Below are 13,416 nucleotides of genomic sequence, written 5' to 3'. Positions count from 1 at the left end.
AGCAATATAGACAAAGATACTGAGTTTTTCAGTTGTCTCTTTTTAAATTTAGAGTGCAAATACAGAGATACATGCATGGCTCTCGACTCCTAGTCTTGTTTTTCTTTGAGTATCACAGCACATTTTCAAACTCAGTAACACCCTGAAAGCACAAACGTTACTAAATAAAAATATATACACTCACCTAAAGGATTATTAGGAACATATTATCCTGCTGGAAGTAGCCATCAGAGGATGGGTACATGGTGGTCATAAAGGGATGGACATGGTCTGAACAATGCTCAGGTAGGCTGTGGCATTTAAACAATGCCCAATTGGTACTAAGGGGCCTAAAGTGTGCCAAGAAAACATCCCCCACACCATTACACCACCACCACCAACCTGGCCAGTGGTAACAAGGCATGACGGATCCATGTTCTGTTTACGCCAAATTCTGACTCTACCATCTGAATGTCTCAACAGAAATCGAGACTCATCAGACCAGGCAACATTTTTACAGTCTTCAACTGTCCAATTTTGGTGAGCTTGTGCAAATTGTAGCCTCATTTTCCTATTTTTAGTGGAGATGAGTGGTACCCGGTGGGGTCTTCTGCTGGTGTAGCCCATCCGCCTCAAGGTTGTGCGTGTTGTGGCTTCACAAATGCTTTGCTGCATACCTCGGTTGTAACGAGTGGTTATTTGAGTCAAAGTTGATCTTCTATCACCTGGACTCAGTCGGCCCATTCTCCTCTGACCTCTAGCATCAACAAGGCATTTTTGCCCACAGGACTGCCGCATACTGGATGTTTTTCCTTTTTCAGACCATTCTTTGTAAACCCTAGAAATGGTTGCGTGTGAAAATCCCAGTAACTGAACAGATTGTGAAATACTCAGACTAGCCCGTCTGGCACCAACAACCATGCCATGCTCAAAGCTGCTTAGATCACCTTTCTTTCCGATTCTGACATTCAGTTTGGAGTTCAGGAGAATGTCTAGACCTGGACGACACCCCTAAATGCATTGAAGCAGCTGCTATGTGATTGGTTGATTAGATAATTGCATTAACGAGAAATCTTACAGGTGTTCCTAATAATCTTTAAGGTGAGTGTATATGCAGTATACATATAAGAAAATAACACATAATGTATGCAAATGAATTGATAGCAGTCCTTTTTGTAGTCCATCCTAATTTGTTTTACCTGTTTACAACACAAAATCAATGTCCTTTCAACTGATTACCTGCTTCAAGCAATCTCTTTCCTTTTACAACAAATTAGTGCCTGATGGAGTACCAAACAAGAAGGAAATGATTGAAATCCTTTGGAAACCCTATTTTCTCTTCAGCAGTCACACAACTTATCATCATTCAGGAGGCTGCTCACGTGAAACCACCGGGAACCCGTCTTCTGTTGCAGGCGGAGGAGCTGATTGATTGTTCAGATGCACTTTTGATATATTTGGCACAGTCTACGCTTGCTTCACAATAATGAGCGGAGCAAAGCAGCGGCTGGGGTTCATCTGTAATTTTTCACTAACCAAACTTATCTGCTTCTCTTCTCTATATCTCTGCATCTGTATGCGTGCGAAGGCTGTGTGTGTGTGATATGGACAGACTTGGACGAAATGAATTCATTGGAGAGGTGAGAGTGGCTCTGAAGAAACTGAAAGAGGGCGAGAACAAGCGCTACTATATGGGCCTAGAGAGAATTGCACAGGTAGGTATAGTGTGTGCGTGTGCATGCACGTATGTGTGTGTGCATACCAAATGGGTTTCTGTGGACATATATACTGTATCAAGATGTGTCCTATTTCCGTTGTGCGTGTTTACCTGGGGGCTATCAGTCATCAATTTCAAATACTGCATTATAATGTGTTACAGATATTCACCTGGAGGCTCGGTGGGCTATAACCATGATGTGTCTCTTTCTCATTTCAGAATAAAGAAGCTAACAATCAAATGGTGGAGCAGGGAACGGTCGTGACAGAGGAGGAGGTAAAACTATCATCAGCTTTATCAAAATTAATCTTATTACCACTTTCAAGTAAAACATGGCTCACTGTAATTTGTCTATATCTGATACATTTTCTTATCATTTCAGCATTTGTAATCAATCCTCTATTTTCACCATCTCTAAAGTTTAATTAGTCTTTTTTTTATCAGTATATATGTCTGAAGCATCAACCCTAATAGACTGCTGTGATCTTTCTGATGTGGTCTTTCCCCTTCTGGTGGTCCTTATCTAATTTCTCTTCATGATTTTAGAGACAGAGGCTAATAGCTTTTGGTCTCTGATTAGACTCAGTTTATGGTTCAACTTGGAGATAAAAGAAGGGGTGAGAGGAGCAGTGTTATTTTACCAGGCTCAGATAAAGTCATTCATTACAAGCTTTAATTGTAATACCCCTGTTGCTCATACATACAAAACACTATATCCTAGGTAGTGAAAATGCTGCAGCAGATCACAATTCTTTTAATTTCATTTTTGTTTTATTTGTGTTGCTTTGAGTGAAAAACGTTTTGAGAAACTTTATTGACCCTGCTGCAGGATTCCCCACTGTGTATTCATTGAAGAGGGAAACGTGTCTGACACACTGTTGTTCTTTGTGTCCCCAGCGTGGCCGCATCCTGGTGTCACTGTGCTATAACACAGAGAAGGGCTGCCTGCTGGTTGGGATCATACGATGTGCCCATCTGGCGGCCATGGACTCTAACGGCTACTCTGACCCCTTCGTCAAAATGTAAGTCATGTCTGATATTCATGAACAAACCTGGTATCCTACAAATTATGTTCATATGAAGCTCTTCTGGATTAGCAATTCCCATTCAAGGGCAGTGTTTTTTGACAATGTGGTGTGATGTTCTTGTAGTACAGCGAGAAGTCAAGTTGTGTAGGTTGCCATATTTTTTTTTTCTTTCTTCCTATTTAACCAGGAGGAAAGACGTATTAGCCGTTTGTTGACCCAAAGTTCCAGGGACTTTTTAGTTCTTGAAACATCTTAAAGGAACTAAAAGGTTCCTTCAGCCCATTGTTTTCTGTGTTTGCGCTGCAGTCTAAAAACCTGTGAAGATAAGGCAAATTAGTTCACTGACGTATCAAAAAGCAACATGACAGGACGAGGGCTGCTGGTATTCGCAGGAGGGAACACACTGCAGCCTGCAGATTAGTGTCCCTGGCCGTTTCATCTAAAAAAAACAATCAAATCAACAAAAACAACAACATAGATTTTTCTCAATGTACTTTAGAACATAACTGCTGTGAAACAATAAGAAAATAACTTTAATTTATTTAATTCAAAGCACTGCATCTCTCTCTCTCTCTCTCTCTCTCTCTCCTCTCGCTCGCGCTCTCACTTGCCTGAGACACATGTCCGCCGGCAGTTTAGTATGGCTGCTGCCTCATGCGAATCTTTAAAAATATATAAAATATATTAGGGTATTCTGGGCTATTGAAACAATTGTTAGTTGTGGCCCTAGACTTATTGTGCCAATTGTAGTGTACTGCCATTCTGTCAGACTAAGCACTTCTCTCAGCCAATGCGAGGCTTTTCAAAGTGTCTTTCGATCACAGAGCTGAGGAAAGGCAAATTGTCACTGCACACCTGAGCCAACCTGCCTGTAAGGCATGGGTAGTGACAGATAAAACCCACACAGCTCAATCTCTGATCTGCCTGATGCACTTAAATACCAACAGTGCAGGGAGTGAGAGAGCTCCCACACAGGACAACCAATCCTGTAACCAACGCCACCTCCAGTAGTAGGAGGCTTCGAGGCATAACGAGCTGCAGGTTGTTGACATTGCTTCTAAAGGAAGTTTTAACAGCTCAAAAGTAGCTTTTAGTTTCTTCAGTTGAGCCAAAATAGTGTGATTGGAATACAGTTATTAAAGGTTTGATCTCAAGTTGTGCACTTTGGCTCCTCTGTAGATTAGATTACATGTATCGTCACAGAACTATACGTCCAGCTTTACATGAAGAACTGGCTGACCTAATGCACAGTGAATGGAGAAACTTATTTGTTTAGCATGAAATGAAAAAGCGCTCTAGCATAGGAAGTAAGACTTGTCCACCGGACATGGAGGAGGAAGTAGTGTGATGTTATAATGCTACAAAGTCTGCAGAGGGAGGTAGAGGTGGTTGGGAGGGACAATAACATGTCAGAATTTAACACAAGAGGATGCTGTTTATTTCCTATTGACATTCAACATTGGTTTCTTTTAGCCATGACCATGTTAGTCCACAAGCTTAAAGGGGTGATAGAATGATTATATAGGGTATTTTACACTGTTCCTTAAGGTCTCCTAATAGGGTAGGTAACATTGGTTGGGCTGAAAATTGCCCAAATATGGCTCTATTTGGAACAAGAGCCTTTCTTCCAAATGGTATGCTCATGAATATTTAGATGAGCTGCGCGCTGATTGGTTTGAGCGAACCACATAGAAACACATTGGAGACAAGACAGCAGGTCTCATATTTCAGACACTGCAAAGTTATACATTGTTTGGCGGGCTATTTCGTTATTAAATTAACTTCTGAGATTTTTTTAAGCGAGAAATCAACTATATAATGCTCAAATATGGGCCGTTTTACGAAAATTGATGGCTAATTGCAAATTTGGTAAGACATGTTGGACTTTAGCTAGGAGCTCCACACAGTCTGACGAGAAAGCGGCAACCTCCATACCCAGTGAAAGTCACCGTTTCCCTGGGTACTGGACTACTGGAATACTCGGGGTGGAGCTCCGAGGAGCTGTCTGGCTGCCAGCGGCCATTTAGCAGGAAGAGGGGAGCTGCAGGCCCTGGAGCTCTGTCAGGGCAGCGGCGTTTGGTAGTCCATTAACACAAAAAACGGTGACTTTGCACCGGTATGGAGTGCCGTGGGCTGCCAGCCATGACGGAGCTCCATCTACCTCACAGCAGGCCGGGGTCTGTGAAGGAAGGCAGGCCGGGCGGCAGCAACACTGGCAGCACCGGTCGCTGAACTCCGACACACAGTCGGACAAAATTTGCAATTAGACATCAATTTTCGTAAAACGGCCCATATTTGACCTCTACATATACATACATACATTTTTCGCTTAAAAAAAGTCTCAGAAGTGAATTTAGTGGTAAAATAGCAGATGAACAATGTATACAATTTCTGAGATCTGCGCGACCTATTCAGAAGACTAAGCTGACCTCAGATCAGTGGTTTAGCCTATGTAAATGTTTGGGCGTGACAAAGATAGAGACTAGAGACAAATGAGGAGGAGCCGCCGAGTTGTCGTCAACTAGGTGGCTCTTTGAGATTTGTCCGTTTTCAGAGGCAGTTTCAAATTGTGAGATTTGCAGAGGAAAGAGGTGTCAATGGGATTTTGAGGTTCTATGTATGTCTTAGTTACCCACTAAACTGTCATTATTCAACTATGACAAGGTAAAATCGGTTTTGCATTCTATCACCCCTTTAAACACATGGTTATTATTAAAAGTAAGGGTGACCCTTAATAGTCAACTATTCGACGATTCGATCTAAGGAGCCTGATTTGACTGCCAATCTCACAGTCCAATCGTCACAGTGGAAGGGAAATGTGGTTATGGAACAAAGGATCATTCCATCAGGGCTGTATGGGGGTGACTTGCTTGCTTTTCCCAATAATTCATGATATATAGCCTATTTTAGAATACATTTTTACTTACATAACAACATAGCGCGAGCAAAGTGCTAAATATTAATTGAATTGAATGAACGATTCTCTGCCACAATCTGCAAAGGGAGGCATGTAAAAACAACTGGCTTTCAGCTTTCTCGCTCTTGTTGACTGTCCCTGTCATTTCCCCTTCTGTGTGGGTGGCTATAATGGGTGAATATGAATTTAGGCATGGAAAAAATGCAAGTCAATGTCCCAAATAAGAATATGAATCAATCAGGGGAAAAAACATGATTTGACGATCAGTTAACGATAGGCAAGACTTAACCAATCAGATTTGACTGTAAATTCTTAGTCAGGGACACCCTTGATTGTAACCATGATGACGAAGGTCCCCTAAACTTAACAGACTAGTCATTTTAACCCAAACCATGACATTTCCCAATGTTTGGCGGTTTGATCCCCCTCCTGTCCTTGGGCAAGACACTGAATCCCAAATTGCTCCCGATGGTCAAATTGTGAATCATTTTGGATAAAATTGTTTAATAAATGTATATTAAAATGTATAAGCACATTGTTTTTGTGGTTAAGCCTAATTAAACCTTAACCATTGTGGTGTTGGATCAGACAGAGCTTGTGTGTGTGTGTGTGTGTGTGTGTGTGTGTGTGTGTGTGTGTGTGTGTGTGTGTGTGTGTGTGTGTGTGTGTGTGTGTGTGTGTGTGTGTGTGTGTGTGTGTGTGTGTGTGTGTTCTAGTGGGCATGGATGAACGACATGTTGTGTAGTTTAATGTAGAGGACTTGTCGTAGATGGAAGACGGGAGAGTTTGGTCTGAATGAGAGGGACAGCTACGATTACTGTATTGAAAAACATTTTCATCCGATGGTGTTTTCAGTCGGTTGTATAAGTGGGAAATATTGAGCAAAACTTTTTCGACACTCACCCACACTATTGGGATTTTGAAGGTCTTCTGAAATTTCTGTAAAGAGATGAGAGATACAAAAAACAAAGAGGAAGCTCATGTCTCAGACACAAACACACACACACCTAGATGTATTTCTTTTTTCTCTCCGAGGTATCGACTTGTTCCTCTACTTTAACGCATTGTGCTTTATAGTTCTTCTTTGATGCACAATGTTTTTTAATACACCAAAAAATTACATATGCACCTAGGGTATCCAGCTCTTCCAATTCTTTCCGTTTCCTTTGCTGGCATAGGTGAATTACGTCTCTAGAGTATACTGAGTGATTAAGTCGACATAGGAGTAAGGAATTAATTTGCTTAGCTAGCTTTGTGGCTTACTTCACTGTCAGAGCGGTGATATCCTGCAGCTGTAACACCAGCAATCCTCTTGAGGAATCTGTAACTAAAGCTGATCTTGATGCCTGTCTCTGTGTGTGTGTGTGTGTGTGTGTGTGTGTGTGTGTGTGTGTGTGTGTGTGTGTGTGTGTGTGTGTGTGTGTGTGTGTGTGTGTGTGTGTGTGTGTGTGTGTGTGTGTGTGTGTGTGTGTGTGTGTGTGTGTGTGTGTGTCCATGCATTTGACCAGAGGGATTTTCCAATTGGTCTTTTTTCACAACCCCGCCTTTAGAAGCCATTCAAGTGACACAAGGTCAGAATTATTGCAGAACTAATTTGTCTTTCATTTAAAAGGACATATTAGCATTTGAAGACTAAATTAGTTGACATCCTTCAGAAGGACCCACACTCCTCTCCCCTGCTATTCACACATTACCTAAAATGTTTAAAGAATAAATTATTCTGTCAGAAAAAAAAGACGTGAAGGCAGAAAAAAGTGCAAAACATGTCAGATATTTCCTGCTGACCAAGCACACTGCTAAGCTTCACAGTTTTGTTCTCTCTCTCTCTCTTTCTCTCTCTTTTTCCCTCTGAATGCGTGTGTGAAGTGAAAATCATGACTCCTCTCTGCAGCAGGCATATATTTAGCACCTCTTTCCAATTGTCATTCATGTTTCTATCACTTTTTTTTGTTGTTTTTGCATCTCAGTGTTCTCAGTGTAGCTTTGGTTCCTGTTTTTAACACCAGCTCCCTCTCCCTCATCTCTCTCTCCCTGTCACTTCTATATTTTTGTTTCTTTCTCTCATTCACAGGGTTGCTCTCACTTTTCTGCTTGTCTCTATCTCACCTAAACTTGCTGTCAGGATGGTTTTAGGTACCAAACGCGTGACCCTGGCAGTTGTCAAGTTGTCATATGATTAAGTGATGAGGGTTCAATGACATAAAGGGCTAAAGACAGACAATAGATAATGTAATGTAATTGTACGGTTACAGTTCTTGTGATGGTACGCACCAAATGTGATGCCTGCTTTCTTTCCTTTCATTTGCACATTAAAAGAACAGCATAAAACAAAATAAAATTAAAAATAAAATACTCATTCTTGCACGGGGCTGTGGATTTTGTCCTGCATCTTTTACAGTGTTGTCACGCTAAGAAGGGATTTATTCACAGCCAGTATGGACAGGAGAAATATTTACAGTGACTATCTCTACATATAGGTATGGGAGTGTTGTTTTACTGAAATACAGACTTAAAAATAGAGCTTAAAATAAAAACAATTATACAACTACCTACAACAACAAAAAAGACTTGGATAAAATAAACAGCAAATATAATTTGCAGCCAGGGTCAGTCTAGCAACTCTCCGATGGCTTGCGAGCTGGAAAAACCAAATACTGGTCAGGCCAATCACATGGTGTATAGAGTCGGTGGGCGGGCTTAACATAACGACGCCAGAGTTGCGACGGTTCCGCGTGAATTCACTGCTACTTGAAAACAAAGAAGATGGCTGCTGCTGCTGGTGAACAGCAGTCTTTCGAACTGGCTTTGGCCGCGACTCTGGAAAACATGGAGTTAAGCACTGAAGTCATTCTTACAAAAGGAAGATATGTTCGGAGTTTTGCCGACCGGATACGGCAAAAGTTTAATCTATCAACTAGCGTTTCTCTGGTTGGCTATGAGTGCAGAGGGAATTTGAAAGACAACCGTTTATCCCGCCCCTCGGATTGAGCCCTGCCAATGGTGAGTTCCCAGACCCAACATCTTGATGTGGGTCTGGCTTGTCAGGCTACCATACTGCTCCATATGAGAAAAACAAACAAAATTGTGGAACAGTAGTTAAACATCATCATTATCATAAAGAAGAACACCAATCCCTGTTAACCTGATCAGTCAGTGGAGGTTTGTGACACATGGCTAGGTGTATAGCACAGAAATATATGGTTAGTTTACTGTATTTAGCTGTGAACGACCTACTTTTTAAAGAAGCAGCCAACAAAAACTGAAAGAGATAATCCCCCCCTATCTCTTTGGGCCACCCTTCCATGTTATGAATTATTCTTCACATTGAATTTCCTACAGTAATTTGGGCATGGTTTGGTTGCTGCTGTACAGAATATTTTTATTTATGCTATCATTATTATGAATGTCGCTGTCAAATGATGTTTTGTTATTCTGGAAATTGGAATCCCGTGTCTGAGCGGCCTCTGAGCCGTATGTAAAATGTGATTTGGCACAGCTCATTCTGAGATGTCCCCCGGGCTCTCACATCACCCTCTCACATGCTGCAGGTCAAATAGAGGCTTTGTTTGGCCACCTCTCTCTATGGATTTCTTTCTTTCTTCTCGTTTCTTTTCTTGTGAAGCTAGTCCGCCAATTGTATAAGCACCAGGTATTTTATTACTGATTAGCTCATGGAGAAAATGACCTTTTTAAAATACAATAAACACCTAACCGAGCCTGTGACTATAGTGATATGAAGCTGTTTGGTAACATGTCATCAACTGAACAACACTAATCGAGAGTGCAATAAGTAGGATTATTAGTAGTATGCACAAAATCATTTCAGAAGTCTCCTTGTCCTTCCAGAGGGCAATTCACCAAAGAGGCGAGACAGCTGTTGAGGATACTCATGAAAGATGGGTGCTGACAGAAAGGCTTCATGCTAATTATCATGTATTTTGCACAAATTTGGCCACTGGACCGTTTGTGATTATTTGCCCCAAATAGCCAATATCCTTATTTTTCACAATGTTAAACTTAAAAGGGACCTACAGTATCATGCTCATTTTCAGGTTCATACTTGTATTTTGGGTCACTACTAGAACATGTTTACATGCTTTGATGTTCAAAATGTTTTTCTTATACTGCCCAAAGCTGCTGCACCTGTATTCACCCTCTGTCTGAGACACTCTGTTGTCGTTGTCTGTTTTGCTCAGAGGGATTACTTTTACATGCATTTATGTCGTTATTTGAAGCTTTGGCCATGTTTAATATCCGACCTTGTAACATTATGTATGCCAAAATATAAGCAAACCATAATACAGTAGGTCCCTTCAAGGTTATTATACTGTAGCTGCACCAGCTGACAAGACTGGACACATCCCACCAATATACCGATTAATCAGCTCCTGTTTCTAACCCACTCACTGCATCATAAATATTTACAGTATAGTGAGTAGTACAGCAGTGTCTACTTCCAATCTCCCTTCACAGGTTATTTAGTTAGTTATGTAGACATGAGTGGTAAGCAGTTAAAACAAAGAACAACTTTTCCAGCTCAGATTGTTTAAGAAAAAAGTAGAGCTGGGCAACGATTAAAAGTTTTAATTTTAATTAATCACATAATTTCCCTGATTAATTGCGATTAATCGCATTGTTATACGCAAAATCCAATAATGAATTCAAAAATAGTGTATAGCTAAATTTTATTTAAAATGTTCTGCTATATGAACGAAAGTGCCATAACATTTGTTCTGCAAACACTATACAGTAGCAGTTAAATAAAATATTTAGTGTAAGTCTCAATTTAAACAATGTAATCAAAGCAAATACAAAATTAAAGCTTATTGCCACTGGCATTCATGTTATCCTGTTTGTGTATATATATATATATATATATATATATATATATATATATATATATATATATATATATATATATATATACATATACATACATACATACATACATACATACATACATACATACAGTACAGGCCAAAAGTTTGGACACACCTTCTCATTATTTTCATGAATATTTACATTGTAGATTCTCACTGAAGGCATCAAAACTATGAATGAACACATATGGAATTATGTACTTAACAAAAAAGTGTGAAATAACTGAAAACATGTCTTATATTTTAGATTCCTCAAAGTAGCCACCCTTTGCTTTTTTTGATAGCGCTGCAAACCCTTGGTGTTGTCTCAATGAGCTTCATGAGGTAGTCACCTGAAATGGTTTTCACTTCACAGGTGTGCCTTGTCAGGGTTAATTAGTGGAATTTTTTCCCTTATTAATGGGGTTGGGACCATCAGTTGTGTTGTGCAGAAGTCAGGTTGATACACAGCCGACAGCCCTATTTGACAACTGTTAGAATTCATATTATGGCAAGAACCAATCAGCTAAGTAAAGAGAAACGAGTGGCCATCATTACTTCAACAAATGAAGGTCAGTCAGTCCGGAGAATTGCGAGAACTTTGAATGTGTCCCCAAGTGCAGTCACAAAAACCATCAAGCGCTACAACGAAACTGGCTCACATGAGGACCGCCCAAGGAAAGGAAGAGTCACCTCTGCTGCTGAGGATAAGTTCATCCGAGTCACCGGCCTCAGAAATCGCAAGTTAACAGCAGCTCAGATTAGAGACCAGATGAATGCCACACAGAGTTCTAGCAGCAGACACTTCTCTAGAACAACTGTTAAGAGGAGACTGCGCAAATCAGGCCTTCATGGTCAAGTAGCTGCTAGGAAACCACTGCTAAGGAGAGGAAACAAGCAGAAGAGATTTGTTTGGGCCAAGAAACACAAGGAATGGACATTAGACCAGTGGAAATCTGTGCTTTGGTTTGATGAGTCCAAATTTGAGATCTTTGGTTCCAACCGCCGTGTCTTTGTGTGACGCAGAAAAGGTGAACGGAGATGGTTTTGGGTGAGCTGGACCGCAGAGTGAAGGCAAAAGGGCCAACAAGTGCTAAGCATCTCTGGGAACTCCTTCAAGACTGTTGGAAAACCATTTCAGGTGACTACCTCTTGAAGCTCATCAAGAGAATGCCAAGAGTGTGCAAAGCAGTAATCAGAGCAAAGGGTGGCTACTTTGAGGAATCTAAAATATAAGACATGTTTTCAGTTATTTCACACTTTTTTGTTAAGTACATAATTCTATATGTGTTCATTCATAGTTTTGATGCCTTCAGTGAGAATCTACAATTTAAATAGTCATGAAAATGAAGGAAACGCATTGAATGAGAAGGTGTGTCCAAACATTTGGCCTGTACTGTATATATAAACTGCCCACAAAATCCTGAGCCACAATCATAACATTAAAACTGTAACTCCGTGGTAATTATGGTTACCCAGTGATGTCCAGTAGTCCCCAGCGAGAGCAACAGCGGGTGCACATTGTAAAGTTTTTTTGTAGTCCTCTTCTTTTCTTACAACTTGTCAGAGGTGGAAAAAGTACTAAAATATTGTACTCAAGTAAAAGTACCAATACTTTGATGAAATATTACTCAAGTACAAGTAAAAATACCTGTCTGAAAAATTACTCAAGTAAAAGTAATAATTAGTTCATTTAAAATGTACTTTAAGTAAAAGTTACTTAGTTACATAAAAAAACCTGTAAAACGTGGCCGGGGGATCTCTCCCATGTAGTGAAAATAGGACAGGGGTCATACATCCCAAACTATTTTGTTTTTAATTAAAGAAAAATCTATAAAAATGTATAAACATCTATACAAATGTATACACGTAATAACAACATAACACATGTCACACATGACATTTAAGACCCTTAGAAAGGTATAATGTCAATTTTAGTTCAGACCATCCCATAAAACCTTTTTAAACAATCAACTGAAAGTGAAAGTACCATACATTGTTAGTTCTGAGGCCATCCCTTTCTTCACAAACATAAACAACAGTTATAATGCTAATCGAGAACAAATCACATGTTTTGACTCCATAAATGGGTTAGACCCATAGACTGTTATAATTATTAATATTAACAGTCTATGGTTAGACCCTAATGTTCACAGCCCAGACTATAGCAGCTAGCTTCTACACACCTAAGTAGCCCGTATGAGCTAATTAGATGTAGTATGTGAATTCATTTAACCAGTCTCCTACATACGTTGTCCTACGGAAGGGGTGGGCTATTCATTTTCCCAAGGGGCCACATGAGAATCAGGGATTGTTAATTCAGCGGCACATTCTCAAACGTCTCTTTTTTCTCTCTGGGCATATTAGCGCAGCAGAGTCCACCAAACACTTTTTAATAAACTCCCCTTCAGAAAATGGCTTAGGCTACTGTTTTTGTGAGATATCACGAACCTGGTCTTGACTGCTGCATCCCTGGATGCCTTGTTGCTTTTGCAGCGTATCTAGCAAAGCTTCAGATGTCAGTGCCCGCTCTGCATCAGTCATTTTGGAGGGATAACAGCTGATTTACGTCCGCTCAGTTCGCCCGGTTCGCCGCTCGCCGACACATCCATGGGTCCGATCATAGACTGTATATTATTAGTTATTAGTTAATTATTATATTATTAATATTAACAGTCTACGGGTATGACACATTGCAGTTCTTCTTCTACTTCTTTTTAATTGTGACTTGCAACGAGAGAAGAAGGAGCTGCATATGTTCGCACAAAAAAAGTTACATCTGGTGCAGAGTGATAGAGCTCTGGTCTGGTGTAGTCATTCCGAGCGCATTTTTTTTTCTTCCTTTTCATTTTTTTTTTTTTTTTTTTACTCTAACTGATGGGATTTGTAATGTAGCGAAGTAAGTTTTAAAATACC

General features: G+C 40.2%; 1 protein-coding gene across 2 annotated transcripts in view; it reads left to right on the top strand.

The window, feature by feature from the left end:
* Nucleotides 1-13,416, top strand: part of doc2d (double C2-like domains, delta) — a 72,782-nt gene that overhangs the window by 50,786 nt on the left and 8,580 nt on the right. For both annotated transcript variants that reach the window (XM_039802846.1, XM_039802836.1), the window contains exons 6-8: nucleotides 1,568-1,694; nucleotides 1,916-1,972; nucleotides 2,594-2,718. In XM_039802846.1, coding sequence (XP_039658780.1) covers nucleotides 1,568-1,694; nucleotides 1,916-1,972; nucleotides 2,594-2,718 — 309 coding nt within the window. The remainder of the gene's footprint in view (nucleotides 1-1,567; nucleotides 1,695-1,915; nucleotides 1,973-2,593; nucleotides 2,719-13,416) is intronic.

Source organism: Perca fluviatilis, chromosome 1 (assembly GCF_010015445.1).
Source record: "Perca fluviatilis chromosome 1, GENO_Pfluv_1.0, whole genome shotgun sequence".
NCBI lineage: Eukaryota > Metazoa > Chordata > Actinopteri > Perciformes > Percidae > Perca > Perca fluviatilis.
This window is presented reverse-complemented; position numbering and strand designations above follow the sequence as displayed.